This window comes from Haliaeetus leucocephalus, unplaced genomic scaffold (assembly GCF_000737465.1).
Source record: "Haliaeetus leucocephalus isolate CR32 unplaced genomic scaffold, Haliaeetus_leucocephalus-4.0 Scaffold656, whole genome shotgun sequence".
NCBI classification, from domain to species: domain Eukaryota; kingdom Metazoa; phylum Chordata; class Aves; order Accipitriformes; family Accipitridae; genus Haliaeetus; species Haliaeetus leucocephalus.
Genome location: NW_010973092.1, coordinates 19,715,817 through 19,731,828, shown reverse-complemented (window position 1 = coordinate 19,731,828; position 16,012 = coordinate 19,715,817). Strand labels below are relative to the sequence as shown.

Below are 16,012 nucleotides of genomic sequence, written 5' to 3'. Positions count from 1 at the left end.
CCATCCAACATGAGCATTTGGGCTGCTTGGTAAGAAACCAACTTGGAAACATTTCTGCTCTGTCACTTAAAATAGTTTCCAGCGTTACTTACCATTGACTTAATCATGCTACACTGCCAACCCGTGCCACTGAAGTGGCTTTTATTCCCTATGCAGGTAGTAAAAGAGCCATTTTGCAAGAGTTTGTAGAAACGAGAAGCACATAGAGTTGACTGATAGAGGATTTGTATAAACTGGCTGAAAGGATTGCTGCTGGAAGTGTTACACTTAATTTACATAAAATTAACAGAGCCAGGTGCAATATTGCAAGACTTCTGTAAGCAACCTGGACAAGAAATACACTTGTGAAATACCTCTGAAGCAACACAGCCTGAACAAGTTCAGCTGAGGGCAGAATGTGGCCCTAAGAGAGAGAAGCGCAGGTTCATTAGCGATTTGACAAGTCACTGAGTAGGCAGCCAAGGTACAAGAGCTGCAGCAAGGAGCACACAGAGTTTCGGTATTTAAAGCAAGAGACAGACATCCCTGCGAGCTGCAACAGTAAAAAGAAAAAGCATTGGCATCAGGCCAAAACACAGACTGTTTATTGCTTGAATTCCTTAACGAATAAATTAAGCCACAGACCATTTAAAAGCCTCTTTGGATTATACAAACTTTAATAAAAGGCACAGACAAAATAAAGATGAATATTTAAATGCCTGCTGATCATTTAATGTCTTTTGCAGATGCGAAGTGGCCAGAAAGACACTTCCAGGGAAAGATAACCCCTGCCACGGGGAAGTCTGCAAGGGGGCCCAGGGAAATATGGGACTGTCAGGTGCTTCCACTCTGGTTATACTCTCCAGTTGGATGATAACAAATAAGATTTGACACTGTTCTCTGTGCATGTATATACACATAGTGCTACCTGTCCTACAGGCATATGGACCACAAGTGTCTGGCACAAAATGCCATCTGCTGAGGCCAGGGTGGCGGAGCCCCAGAAATGCTGATGCACAGGTTCACCGCCACCACCTTCGGGGACGTGTAACGCCGTCCTGCATCAAAGCTCACAGCCTTCCTGTTGCTGAGCAGGAGAAAAATCTCACAGCAATAGAATATGACATGGGCAACGGCAAAGGGATCTTGTCCTACCAAAATAACTATAGCGAAAAAATGGTGTGGTTTGGCAACAAAGACATTTTTCCAATAAAAATTATTTTTAGAGCAAACAAGGAAATACATAAAACTGTGAAAAGCTAACAGAATTAGAAGTCCCCCACGACTGTCAATCCTCAATCCACCCCCACCAAACACCTTCCATCTCCACCCACCTCCCCATTAAAGGGATTAAGAAATCCTTTTCCAAACACCCCAAGAAGCCTGCGAGGGAGTCTGGGGGCTACAGGAGATCAAAACCAAAAGAGCAACAGTCAGGAGATAAAGCCACAGATGCATAAATATAACTCCGCTTCTCTGCTGTGTCCCCTATGGAAGGTCTTAGAACAATTTCCATGCTGGACCTTCTCTTGACAAGGGACACTGGAGGAACCAGGTCAAGCAGCAGTGTCAACAGACTTGGTTACGGAACAAATACTTGAATGTTCATACACTTGTAAATGCAGTATTCATCTCATAATGAAGAAGGACAATCATCAGGCCCAGGCAACATTCATCTTCAGGCTCTTAAGACGAAATAGCTCCACTGCGATGGGCAGTCTCTCACTTAAAACTCTGTCAGCGGCAGAGGAACAGAAGGCAGCAAATGGAATGATTTTCTTAGAGGGTTTCAAAGGAGATCCAGGTAATTTCAGAACATTGAATTTGACAATTACATGGTGCTATCAGCAACTGCTCTAAAGAACAGAGATAGTGGGCACACAAACATTCCCAGAGTGCTTAGGGAAGACACTGACAAGAGGGATAAGAATTACAGAAGGTACAGAAGAGCTTTGAAATGAGGAATAATGAAACAGGCAAAGACTCTGCAGTCAAGAGATGACTGACTAAACATATGACAGAAGTCTGTACATTTACAAACAGCATGAAGATAGCGAGTAGGGAAAAAACCCTTTTCACCATCTTCTACTAAAACTAGGGGCATCAAATGAAGCAAATAGGTGACACTGCAAAAGTGAGGAGGTTCTTCACCCAGAGCACAGTTAAGCTGTGAATTTTGCACAGGATGATGGAGATGCCAGCGGTTTATAATGGTCAAAAGAGCAACTAACACAAGCTTAAATGAGAAAAATCTGTCAAGGACTGTTCGGTAGATAGCACCTCTGATGCTAGAGCTCCCTGGGCTGCAAATCACTCATGGTTGGGAGCATATAGGAAAGATCTTAGGCTACAGGACTCCTCTGCTATTAATCTCCTGTGCCCTGACAATTTGCCACCGCCAGACCGTTGTTCTAACACAACAGGGCCCTTCCAGTGCTATACCCTTCATAAAATGTTGTAACCTGCAAGCTTATCTGCAACACTGTGCATGTAAGTATCCTTCTTCTATGATACTCTGCTATTATGTAAAACTAACACCTCTTTCATCAAGTGTTTACTTGTGGATAATTGATACAATTATGTAGCATAAGGTGAACAATGAAGCATATACTTCATGATGTAGGAATGTGGTTTGGGTTTTTTTTATATATATATATACACACACACACACACAAAGACTCACAAGAACTCTTTTAAAAATTCTGCTTACTTCACAGTTAGTAACTGATACAAACATCCTAATAGCCCCAAATGGAGCCTGGTGTAAATCATACCCGTCACGATTTTATCCAAAGAGGTGTTTAGACTCTTAGCAGACACATTGGAGTTGTAGCATTTCTAAGGAAAATATTTATCAAAGTTCAAACAAATGACATTTAAACCAATATTTATTGTTTTAATATTTTTCTAACATCTCTTTGATAACGCAGCACATACATATAATTGCTGAATGCACTTGAGCATCTGAAGTAGTCTCAAACTACAGCATTTCCATGGCATCATTTTGGGTGGCAAGCACGCACTAGAGGTGAACTCTCTCCTGAGTCAGCCTGCCACCGCCCCAGAAAAGAAGCATTCCCTGCTTATTGCCAAGCCCTTGAGACTCTTCAGAGCAACTCAGCAGTGGGCCAACACCATAACCTGTCCCCTCAAAAGCAGAGTACCCATCTCCTTGAATGACCTATACAAGGATGCAGACCACTCAGTTCCAGCGGCTTGACCCATTTTGAGCCACACCTGTAAGTGAAATACCGTAAGGCAGCTTAATACAGACTGCATTTTCACAGACTAACAGCTTTTTCTCTTTGAAATGTTTTGTACACTTATGGGCAAACTGCAAGTGGAGCCATGAACTGCAGCACACAATTCTCTCTAAATATATTTCCCCAGAAATAGGCTCCTCACAGCTGTGTGATTTCAGCTACTGCTGCAACGATGAGCACTCAGACAGATACAAAGAACTAGGACATTCAATTGCCTAGTAAGTTTATGCTAACTCGCTGCAAAGAAAATTTTTATTCAGAACCCAGGGAACCACAATACAACATGTATGATAATACAGGTGACTCATCATAGAAACACTACTTGGGGTTTAGGGAGTTTTTTTGTTGGTGTTTTTTTTTTTTAATTGGAAAAAAGAAAGAGATGGTCTTTTAATTCAGGACCTTAATTTTTCATCTACGTTTTCTAGTTATGTTCACCTGGTACTTCTGACTCCGCACATTCTCCTGTGAAATCTCTCTACAACTGGAGTTTTTAGGTCATTTGAGATGACCAAGCCTGTTTGCACCAGGAAAATTAGACCCTCAGTTTTGTAGCGATAATTTGTGAATGCTATTGCAGACAAAATTCACATGGTTATATCACCATGTTCTCTGACTAGAGCAGAATTAGAGGATGTTAAAATAAAAATGCCCCCCCTTATTTCTAGGTCACTGCAGCTAATAGTGGGTCTTTATCAAGGATGCTGATAAAATGGACTATCTTGGCAAGCACTTTGCCAAATGGAATCATTAATCTATTATAATGATTTAATCTTTTTAAAAAACTTTACTAAAGCTGACATGGTTAAAAATATTCACAGAACATTCTCTATATGAACAGTTGTATTTTAATTAACTTGTATGACCACAATTTGATGTTCATTTTTGTTTACATAAGAAGAGTCTAAGGTGAATTGAATGATCATCTTTTTTGTTAGTTCATAACTTGAACATAAACATATTCTATTTCCCGCAATGTTACCAGTGAGGTTTGTCTACAGTAGCTAGATGGTAATTCATCGGTAGTTCAGCTAGCAATTCAAAATCTTGAGACGTAAAGTGTCTTTCACTATGTTTAAGCTGATCTGTCTACTGACATGTAAATATATACATTCATGCATGCACACGCCTTAAGTGCAGTGACAGGTTTCTAGAGTACCTGCTGAACTAAACTATTGCTGTTTTCACACTATAAAAATACCTCTTCTCCTCATGCCAAGATCTCCTGCTCTATTTTCACACCTCACTCGGCAGATGATGATGCTTGCCAGGTGAAGTGTACCAACACCATCCCTTCCAAAACCCAAGAAGACTCCAGAGCATGTGTAGAAACCACTTGTTTCCACGAATAAGCTCAGTTACGAGAATGATTATTTCTGAAATCAAACCCCTGATTACCTGATACAGCCAGGAAGTCATCAATGGAAGTGATGTCATCAACAGCATCCGTCAGCACACGGACTTGCTTCTCCCACTGCTCTTTGAAGAGATCCATGTTTTCTTGAGCCAGCTTGCTTTGGGGTTTAGCAGCCAGAGCCAGTGCAGCATTAATGACCTGTAAAATACCTCTGGATTTTTAAAACATACCCTTAATGAAACAATTAGTTTCCATATGTTTATCCAATGAGTTCAACAGCAAACAAAGCAAGTTTAATAAGTTTTCAGGAACTTGATGTTTAAACACAAAAGTGTTTTATTTTGTTGCTCTCACATCCAACTCATACTTGCTTCCACATTTATTATGGTTAGTTATTAAAAGCAAAAACACTTGGCAAGTATTCACAAGAGCTAGCTTCACCTTTCTTTAACAGCTCATGTTAAAAAGGTGTTGCTTTCTCAGTGCAGGTTGTGTTGTTAAGTATTTTAGACAGGATGACATTTAGTACACTGGAAGCTGCATTTCCTAAGCTAATTGCCAGAACCTGAGAAAAAAGGTCAAAAAAGGATTAATCTTACACAGTCTAAAATAGAAACAATATGCAAATACAAAATTAAAGATAAATTTTGTATTTATCTTCTTTTCCTTAAAGCTTTACTCTGTACTTTGCCAGTAATTGTTATAGTACCTTGAGATTTCTGTTACAGCTGTAGAAGAGGCAGATTAGCCAGGGAACAGGAGGAGAGAATACTATTTGATGCTCCTCCTGAACACCCCCCTACTAATTTTCTTCAAACCTTAAGACTAATTTACTTCAGATCCTTGTTTTTCTAAGCAGAAGAAATGCTACACGTACTGCTGGGTAACTAAGTTTATGCTGTGCCGACTAATCAGTCAGTTAAATGACCAAAAAAGCTTCTTTGGGTGTGGGGGGAAAAAAGCAATCTCAAAAGCCTGCTCGTGTTCTTGCTGCACTTTGCTCCAGCAGAATGACCTGGAAACATGCCAGGCATGAGAAACCATCTGCAGTCAGACCAACGAGACAATCCTAACTTTGTTTTCAAGCACCCGAGAGTTAGAGCTAATTAACTTACAAGTTCAATGTATAGTTTTTCTTCTCTACTGTAGGATCATATTAATTTCACAAAGTTGACGAACAAAACATGCAAGCACCATATGTTCCTGGTTTTCAAAAATCTACTTTCTCTACTTGCTTCATTTAAAAGCATCACAAAGCATTTAAAAAAAAAATATATATAAGTCACTAAACATGGAAGTGATGGTGATGTCAAACATATCACAATGGCACTGAATGAATCAGGCAGGAGAAGGAGGCTGATTCACCCAAGAGATGCAAGAAGTTAGCAGTGACTAAGGAAAATCCACAGAAAAGCTATACTGCTCTCCACGCTACCATCCTACCTCTGGAGATGGAGGCTGCAAGTCTGGGTCACAAATCAAAATGAGTTTGATGGGTTTGATAACATAGAAAAATGCAAGAAACAATCTGGCATGAGAGGCAATCTGTTGAGGAGACCTGGGGGGATGAAACATGCCTTTGAACTATGGCAATAACGAGAGTATCCCTGTCCTTCACAAAGAACGTGGGGTCCTCTGCTGCTTCCTCTTCCATAACCAGCCACTGAAGTCACACCATCTGTGTAGGCAGCTGCAGTAATCAGGATGTCTCTTCAGAGACAGACCTGCTGCCAGCCACAGTCCACACTGCTCTGCTACCCTCACTCGCGGTGCCTGTTAAGATCATGGTTCTCAAGTCCTGAAAGCCCCCAAAAAAGTTAAGTTTAAAAATTTAAAATCAAACAGAAATAGAGGTTTTAGAAAAGGAAACCAGTCCTCTGCTCAAAAGCTCTGCTTCTGAAGTCTAGCCACGGCCATTTATTGCCCTAGTCTGATTAACGTAATGAATTATCCACCTATCAATCAAAATCTAGATATCCAAAGTTTTATGAAGATGAATCCAAATAACAAGTGTTCTGGAAACAAAAAGGGTGAACCAGACAACGCTCCAGAAATTTGTTCTCAGCTTTTATCCTGCTAGTAACTGTAACTACCGAGACACAGAAGATAGTGATACTAAGGGTCAGGCCATTTTCTCCTGCTCTCTTCTAGCTGCCTTGGCTAATATCAGATATGAAAAACACCCTTTAAGCACTGAGACAGGTCAGCATTAACGTCGAAGGAACATATGGCCCGTGTACCTGCGTGATATATGTCTGGACAGCAGCATCTGTCTGAACAATTAATCTTTGTCAACAGCACATGTCCAGCCCCAGATGCCCACATTAAACAACTCTTCACATGTGATGGAAGAGCTGTCACACAGGGCTCTGCAAGTGCTCAAGAAACTCAAAATGGGCATCATCACCAAATCCAAATGCAGGAGGCACAAGCTGCACCATCATCCTCCCAACAGGCAGCTTGTCCAACTGAAAAAAAGGAGATTTTTTTAATACATTACAACAGCAAAAACACATGGCCAAGGCAAACATTTTTAAAAAATAGCCTAGCAAAACTAGCATGTAAGATCTCCCTTACAAGCAGATGTGTCTTTCATTTGGAAAGCAGCTAGTAGTGCTAGAGATGAGGACAACCTGGTGGGGAAATCAAAGGCTATCAAGTGTCACTGTGGAGCTAAAGACAAAACTACAACTTAGGAAACCCACACAGGTATGTGTGTGCATAGGAAGAAATTCAAGACAGCAGATACAGCTCAGTAGTCCTTTTTTGTAGCACATACTCTATCTCCACGTGCAAAGTGGTCACAACATTCAGTTTTAGCAGGGGTGATAAAACCCTTCACTCCGTGCACAGCTTAGCATTTATGTGGGGAAGTTATCCTGGACCCATCTCACACGTCTGCTTGAGGTAATGCTCCAGGGATTACTGACGAAACCCTGCAAATTATCTATTCAAGTAAATATGCTCTTACATAATGCCTGGTATCCGGTACAGAGTGACTGATTTTTTTTTCCCAACAGATGCTTAGATAGACATGGGAAAAGGACAGGGATGCTGGATCTTAAATAGTCTGTGTATGTAGCAAGACTATGATTCCTTTATTATCTAAAAAAGAACACTTGTGGGGGAGGGGGAAGGGACTGATTAAAGTACACTATTGCTTCTCCAAAAAACATGAAGCATTGGGCAATTAATTTAAAATATGAGTAACTCTTACAGGAAAGAGATGTGTATATATATAGTTCAAAAAATAGGAAGAACATGTCCAGACTACCTGAAATGTAACTGCTTCCATGTAAAACATTTAGCAATTTCAAGGAAATATTCTGTATTTCAGAGCTTTTCAAAATGCTGCCAGAGCACTGTGATCACAATGACTCACTGAAGTCGTACAAAGAAAAGAATCAAACAGGGACATTTTGAGACTATCCAGAAGGAAATGAAGCATGGCAAGAAAACACACTATTTTTATCGGTGCTTTGTTTCATGTAGCAATTGCAATGTTCAAGTCAGACAGCCCAATGCTCGATAACGTGGTTCCAGCAAGTTACTTGGAGTTGCTCTCCTCTACCTCGCAGCTTCCTGCGGCAGCAGCCAGGACTTGGTAATGAACGCTTCAAGATTGGGGAGGCTTAGGATTCAAAAGACTTGCAATTGATTTCCCAATCCATACCTCAAATCCTCTTCTCATGTCTTTCATGGGAAGAACCCGCTTCTTTTTTCCTTCCCCCCCACTCCCCCAACTGAAACTAAAGGTGTCAGACTGAATTTATATATTTATACCTTTGCAGGGCAGGACTCCCCAAGGCTCCCCAAAGAGCAACTTCTCCCCGGGTTACAAGACTGCAGCTGCTTTGCCCAGAAGCTCTTTTAAAAAGCACAGCTATTCCAGGACAGAAAACACCTTCACCTTAGATATACTTGTGTGTAAGCTAAAGCCACTGGGTCAGCCAGAATTAATTTTTTTTTTTAGGCTTAATTTAGGATGGCTTCTAGCCTCATCTTTATAGCACCCGATCTGAAAGACTGATATAGAGGCTAGAGGAAAGCTTTTATACACAGTGGTGTTCCTACAAAGAACAGTTGGCTGGCATAGCCAAAGGAAGAAACATCACTTGGGGGAAGAAAACTATCACCTATTTATTTTGCATTGCAATCCCTATGTGTTGTATCTTAATATAGTCTCAGTGCACACAATTTCTGTAAGCCACATAACTCTCCATCTCAATGGCTATAAGCACTTTTTATTTTTTGCCTCAGTCTTTTTGATAGGGACTTTTTTCTCTTTACAGGAGACTGTTCTTTCTGCAGCTGGTTTAGCCTTGCCCTGCTTCCTGTAGTATTGGTTTTAGGATGCTACCGTGACACAATAAGGAGTGTCTTTCAAAAGCTCTAAAGCAAACACCCAGTCCTCTCCCCTCTCCTCACTACACACCTTTTCTTTACAACCAAAATATCTGCAGTTCCTACGTAACTCACTTGTTTTTTGTTTTTAAATAAAGATCTTGATTTACCAGCTTTCTTGTGGCATTTGAGTAATGAGTTGGAAAGTAGCTCCATGGCCTCCAAATCTGGGATAGTTTGCATTTGTTTAAAAAAAAAAAAAGGGGGGGGTGGCACCAATAAAACAAGCACATACCCATCAGCTATCACCTCAGGGGCAGAGGAAAAAGGGACACGCACAAACCAAGCCCCAGCTGGGATCCGAAAATCAGTTTTATTCTGGAGTATGTGAAGGGGAGCTCGTCAAGCACACTACAGGATCGAGTTTGCTTTGGGAAGAAGATCCAAGAACAAGCAAGGGCAGAAGCAGCGATCCTAGCTTTGCCTTTTGGAGCAACCTCAGCACAAGGCTGAATGGAAGAAGTCTCTTATTCAACCTGCCAAAACTGGTAATTGCACCACGCAGTACCCCTCATTTGCTCTATTTTATTCGTACCTCACAGAGTCCTCTGGTGATACTGAGGGCTAGTTGTAGGGTAGAAGCAAAAACATGATTCACGGATCACAGCCTTCCAAATGATCAACAAATGAATTCATGACTTTACCACCAAAGCTGCTACACCAGCTGAGCCCAGCCAGGACTCTCCCCTTGCCCAGGTGAATTTTAATGCTCATATTTTTCTGTATTAAAGAAAGCATAGCTTGCTTACTGGCAGTTTGTAAGAAGCTGCTCATAATTTAATGTTACATATGCCAGATGCCAAAGTTACCTCCAGTGTTCACCCTACTCATGTCTCCTTCCCTGCTCCTGATTGCGTTCTGCTCTGAGTGGAAAAAAAAGTTCATAAGCAGGACATTTAAGTCACTTCCAGTAACCTCCAACCCCAGGTTTGCATCACATGTCTACATGTGCTAGCTCTCCGCATACTTCAATATGGCAAAAATCACTCTGCAAACTCTGATGAGCTGAAATGCCCGGAAGCAAAACATACAGGAGATTGTTTTGCACTTTCACTAGCTATAATGGCAGTGACCAGCAAGTGTACAGATGCTGATGCACCAAAAGAAGAAGGAGAGGTTTGCTTTGATTTCCAATACTTTGTTCCAATGTATAAAAGGTACTTTGAGCACATTCCTTTCCTGCAAGTTACGCACAGAGTGACTGCAGGCATCTCTGCAGAGATGTTTCTCTTGTTGTTACAGAGCTATAATGACCCACAGATATGCACTTTTACTGGAATAACATGACCTTTTCCAGTTTAGCATATACTACTGTCAAAGTATTTACTATGTGCATATTGTGTACAGATAATTATGCTATCAACTTCCCCATATATGGAAAATATATTTCATTTGTAGCTGAGGACTGATATTATAGTACCAGTTAATGTAGAAGCTGCAAGAATTTTGGTGCTGTTTGTTTTGATGTCCATTTGCGTTGCTTCATTTTGCATTTCACTGACTTCAAGTGCTGAAAAGCTTTGAGGGTTTCAGGGGCTCTATGTCTCTTCTGGACACTGTTCAGCTACTGCACTCCACAGATCATACTATGCCTGTGATGAAAACATACAGTCCTTACACACTAACATACCTCCTTCTACAGAACTGAATCCCTTTCTCCTATCTTTGCTTCTTTTTATGCATCAGTAACTGTTTGAGTTTCTAATACTGTTTCTTTGACGACCATTCCTATCCTGTGCTGGCTCTTCTTCACAGCAAGCCTGCATGATACAAAACTGCAACCCAAGTGTTAAGTTTTTAATGTAAGGATTTCTACTCAATGCCAATAAAATGCTTCAAGCACCTGTAATTAAACAGTCTGGAGATAGATCTGCTAGTTAGCACATTCAAAAAAATCTGACAGTCTTTCAAAGAGAAGAAAAAAAGGGGACAATTGTTCAATGTTAAGTCTTTACTGCAAGAAAAATGAAGTTATCTCCTTCTCCAACAGCCACCAGGGAACTGGCAGTAATTGGGGACTGAAGGAGGAGAGAAAGTCTACCCGTCACATTTGGGTTCGGTTGATTTGAGGGGGTGGATTGGAGGGGTTTTTTTGTTTCTCTAAGATGCTGCAACTTTTAAACAAAAGTTTTCATGCTATTTGGAACCTCTACATGGGATTCCTTATGATATGGTATTTTGTCTATGTCAGTAGGTGTGATCAGCATATGTAACCATCTGCCTCATCAGAAATCTATAAGCAGCAAATTGCTTTTCAAGCATTTCAAAATTGGAATGTAAGGATATGGAACAGCAATTATTAAAACAAGATGTTAATATGAGAAGAGCCAATTTATTTTTATAAAAAAATGTGATTTAATCCAAGAATTATCTGGAGTCTGTTTAATGGGCAACACTCACTTGACTGTGCAGGGGACGGTGAGCTTCGTCAAACATGCTGTCTGTGCTAAGGTAAGTATAGATAGAGGGAGCACAGAAAGGACAGGCAGAGCCATTGCCTGGCAGTGTTTCTAAGGAGGATGGGCAGCAGAGGAGAAAGGCAACCAGCACTGGCTCAGAGCAAGCCCTGCCCTACAGATGGGAGAACAGGTCCAGTATGTCCACACCAGGGAAGTGCAGGTCTACCCTGCTCCTGCAACTCACTTCCCAGAAGATGATCAGTCTGAAGGGCAATGGGCTCCAGCTTTTGCTGGCAGAAGCAAACACCAAACCTGATGGAAATTCTAATCCATAATTATTTTCTAACACTCTCAGCCTGACTGCAATTTGGTTAGAAGTCTCTAGATGAACTTCACAGAGGCTTTAAAGAACAAGAAAGTCAACATATAACTGGTAACAGCTGCAAGTGACAGCAGACTGTCACATCAAAAGGCTGGAGCAACACTCTTTCCTTTCAAGAGCTGTACTGGGGCATTTTCACTGTTGCTTTCTGAACACCTACAGCTTGTATGATCAGAAACACTCCTATGGTTAAGCTCTCTTCTCAGACATCTTTAATGCAAAATGCTGTTACAAAACAGCTTTTGCAGGCTCCCAAAGCAAGTACTTCTTGGAAACGGAACTCAGAAGCCAGAGTTACGAGCAAGGATCCAGGTTTTTGAGTCGAGATAAACAAAATCGTTCGCTAATTTACCACTGGCAAGCTCTATGTTTAGCAAGAAGGCAAAGAAAACTTCCCCCAGCACTCTGCTAGGCAAATGGAGGAACAGGCAACTATTCCAAGCATTTCACAGCAGTACTTTTCCATTTCCATTATGAAAGACATCTTAATTTTTTTTTTTTTTAAAATAATGCTTAACAGTAATGATGGAGGACTTTTGTTCCTTCATCTTAACCCACCATAGACTGGCCTGTTTCTCCTACCACCTAGCAAGGCATGAAGCTGCAGGACTGCAGGTAGCTCCTGTGAGATGCTGGACAAAGTTGTCTCACTTTGATATACAGACTTTCAGCAACGCATGTCCTCAAAAAAAGAATGCAGGCAAGCTTGTAAGTCAAGGCTTCATGAAGAAAAACACCAGTGACCCCTAACGCTGCCTTATTTCTCCTCTGTAAACCCAGACTAACACAAGTCACCCAGTTGGCTACTACAGAGCATGCACAGCTCTTCCTAATGGTTCCTTCTGCACCATCAAACGGGAGCTCTAAATATCACATTAAGTCTTCAACTTTGCATTAATTTCTGTCTTAATTGGCTGGGGACTCACAAACAGGAAGGATGAAGTTACTTTTGAGGAAGAGCTGATTTCCAGTAATGTAGCCACACTAAACAAATTTAACTGCTGGCTTTTGTAGAGAATTTTCAGATGAAAAATTTTCCACATCTTTTTCCTCAAAGAATTAAATTTCAAACCTGAGAACATTTGAACTTGTAGGTGACACTGGCAATGACTGGATTCTTGTCTGCATCAACAAAACTTCCAAGATTTCCCTAACCAATTTGAAGTGTTGCATGTTCCTTTCTCCTGCTGCTGGCTCAAAAAGGCTAGTTATGGCAAGGGACCGAATAACTGCTCTATTTGAGATACAGCTTTTACAATTAATTCTACAGATTGATTTCTGCAAATATCATTCTTTAACCAGGAGTTCCCTACTCCCAGAGTAGCCTCTACTCAGCTAAGCTATTTAAGAGGTTACCTGGGACTCAAGTGCATTAAATTTCAGTTTTATCCTTTCAACAACAGTAATACCTTGAATTAAATTTCATACATCATATTTCTGTGTGATATTGACATATTCACTTGAGTTTAATAGATTATTGTAATTACTGATTGACTTGACTCATTCCAAATCCAGCATCTTCCTGGAAAAATACCATCTAAGCAAAAACCAAAAATCCTAAACCCCCCCCAAAACTACCACCAAAAAACCGAACAGATAGTGTTGGATTAAATCTGTATTTTATGCCTAATTCACAACTTGTTCAGCACAGTCACCTGAAAGGATTCAAGAAACAGCTGTGAATCTCATCAGCAATAAACTTCAAAATAAACAGATAATTGTCTGAAAAAGGAAACAAAATCCCACTATGCTGTTCTTTGTATCTTCTTATATCTAGAAGCATTTAGAGATTATACAGGATAATCAAAGTTTGGGGACCATTCAGTAACTCAGTTGAGGAGGATGATAGCGTGCTGCGCCACTTAGACTGGCACAAGACAAACTTTTGTCTTGTTAGGAGAAAACACAGATGCCATTTGTAAAACAGTTTAGACAAGTGCCCCTAATTATCTCTCAGGATTCACAACATGTTTAAATACTCTTAGAGCATTAAAGAATCAACCAGAGAACATGTAATGTAACATAAAAGCACTCTCTCAAGTGCTATAAACATCTATAGTGTCATTTACTAATCTCTTGGCGACAACCCTGAAATTAAGGCAAGACTGTGCAGTGGTGCATCTAAAACTGCAGGCTTGGAAGTTCAGATATGTGACCTTTGTGAAGTCAAAATCCATCAGTTATAGCCCTTGTCCATTTATAGATAATCAAAGCTTCCAATGTGTGTTAAATATATCATCCATAATCCCTGAAGTCAAAGGTTAACAACTGTACTTCAGTAATGTGACTACAGTTTGGTGACTACTGACTATAGTTTGTTAATTATTTCATGTTGATAGCGTGCTTATTTTATAAAGGAGTAGATTTATTTAAATAGGCAATTGTTGGAAAAGCAAACGTAGAAGAGTTTGAAATACACACAATTTCAGCAACGGGGAGGGGAAAACACCCTCCCCAGACTTGGACAACTACCAGAAACATTTAGATTCAAAGAAAACCTAACTTAAGAAAGATTATTATTTTCAAAAGCATCAGCATTTGCTTGGAACAACATGCATTAGACACCCATATTCTTGGAAATAACAAAAAAAAAATTACGTCCAACCTAGCTGGTTACTTTAGGAAAGAGCAAGCCCTTATACCAGGTAAGATGTATTTTTAAAAGCTTTTTCTTCCACATGCTTTGTTCCTACTGTAAAAATTGACCTTTGGTTTTAACGAGCCATACACACCACTTGCCCTAGATGTCGGAGGCAAAGAACTGCACAGCCAGTGCAGCTGATGCACTGGCCTCAGGGTCTGATGCAGGAGTGGGAACCACAGAAGTTCACCCCAGGATGACAGAAGGCCTCCTAGATAGTATTTAATATTTTATGCTCAGGTGCCTATCTTCACCTGTTTAATAGGACTGTCACTTAAAAATAATAGAAAAGGTAAAATAGTCCTGCTCTTCATACTGTCTTCACCTATTCCCTCAAAATTTCCCTCCTGCTGAGGTGGGTACAGGTGAACATATCTCTCCTCTTCAACTGGTTTTAGAAGGACCAATATATATGGGAAAACGTGAACAAATTCCAAATAATCCTGAGACAACACATGTTGTTTTCATAAAATGCCATTTGACCAATTTTTTTTGAGTACGTATTTTCCATTAGCTCCTCATTACCAATAACAGCTTATTTTTATATTATAGATCTGAATTTCTTGTTGCTTTAAAAAATGTAAATTACAAGGATTGACAGCGCACTGTAGTCTTCAGGGGTTCATCCAAGTATCTAGTTGTTGACATTCAAAACATCAGGGCTGTCAAAATGGAAGAGTCTAGTGCTTATATAAACTTAATTTCCTTGTTTCCATTAAAAAGTTATTAATTAAAAGGTAGTCTCAGCCAGGTTCAAACTCTTCACGCACAGCCAGCTTCCTCTGATCCTGCTCTATCAAGAGTATTTTTTGGCATATTTATATTCTACTCAGAAAAAAAAATTATGTACAATTCATCTTACAGTGTACACAGGAGCAGTGGTAGTGTTTTCACAAGACATCTTCCTGCAACATGAATGTGCACAGTAAACAACTGAAACTTCACCAGTTTACTGTCTTGCAGGTTACTAGAATACCCTGGCCAAATGAAATTAGAGCTATTATGTAAAAAAGACCCATCTGTATCGTTAATTACTTTGTCACGTATTTTAAAGTTTCTAAGTCTTGATGCCTACACTGCATTTCATTCTCTACGTATATTAAGGAAAAAGTCAAGTTCCATAGCAAGTCCATAGACAGCAACTAAGAGGCCAGAACATGTACTAAGCAGGACCAGTTGCCCAACTTACTAGGGTATGTCTTATGTTCTTATGCTTTTCATTACCTGGGGACACAGGGCTTCAAGCTGGCTGGCTGACATGCGAACCAATTTCACACCTTCCTCGTTGTTCGAGATGGAACAGGCCAAGTTGGCAACCTGTGTCAGAGGTGGGAGAAAACAAAACACAACTGTTAGAACTAGGTTTTATTTCCCTCTGTAGGAAACTTTTTAGCTGCCCCCAACAGTGACCAGTAACCCATCATGAAATACAAAGCATCCACATTCGTTCAATTCTAACCAATTTTGAAACCACTAATGACATCTGTTCCTTCTCTAGTCATAAAACCATAACACAACAGATCATAAAACCATAGTCATAACAGGACAGACAAATCATTGTTACCACTGATTCAGTTAAGTTCTCTC

The 16,012-nt window shown here is 40.2% G+C and overlaps 1 protein-coding gene across 1 annotated transcript in view; it reads right to left on the bottom strand.

Moving 5' to 3' along the window:
• CTNNA1 (catenin (cadherin-associated protein), alpha 1, 102kDa) overlaps window positions 1-16,012 on the bottom strand; it is a 102,889-nt gene that overhangs the window by 18,518 nt on the left and 68,359 nt on the right. Inside the window, exons 9-10 of the mRNA XM_010579160.1 lie at window positions 15,650-15,742; window positions 4,641-4,797 (exon numbers count right to left, since the gene is read on the bottom strand). Coding sequence (XP_010577462.1) covers window positions 4,641-4,797; window positions 15,650-15,742 — 250 coding nt within the window. The remainder of the gene's footprint in view (window positions 1-4,640; window positions 4,798-15,649; window positions 15,743-16,012) is intronic.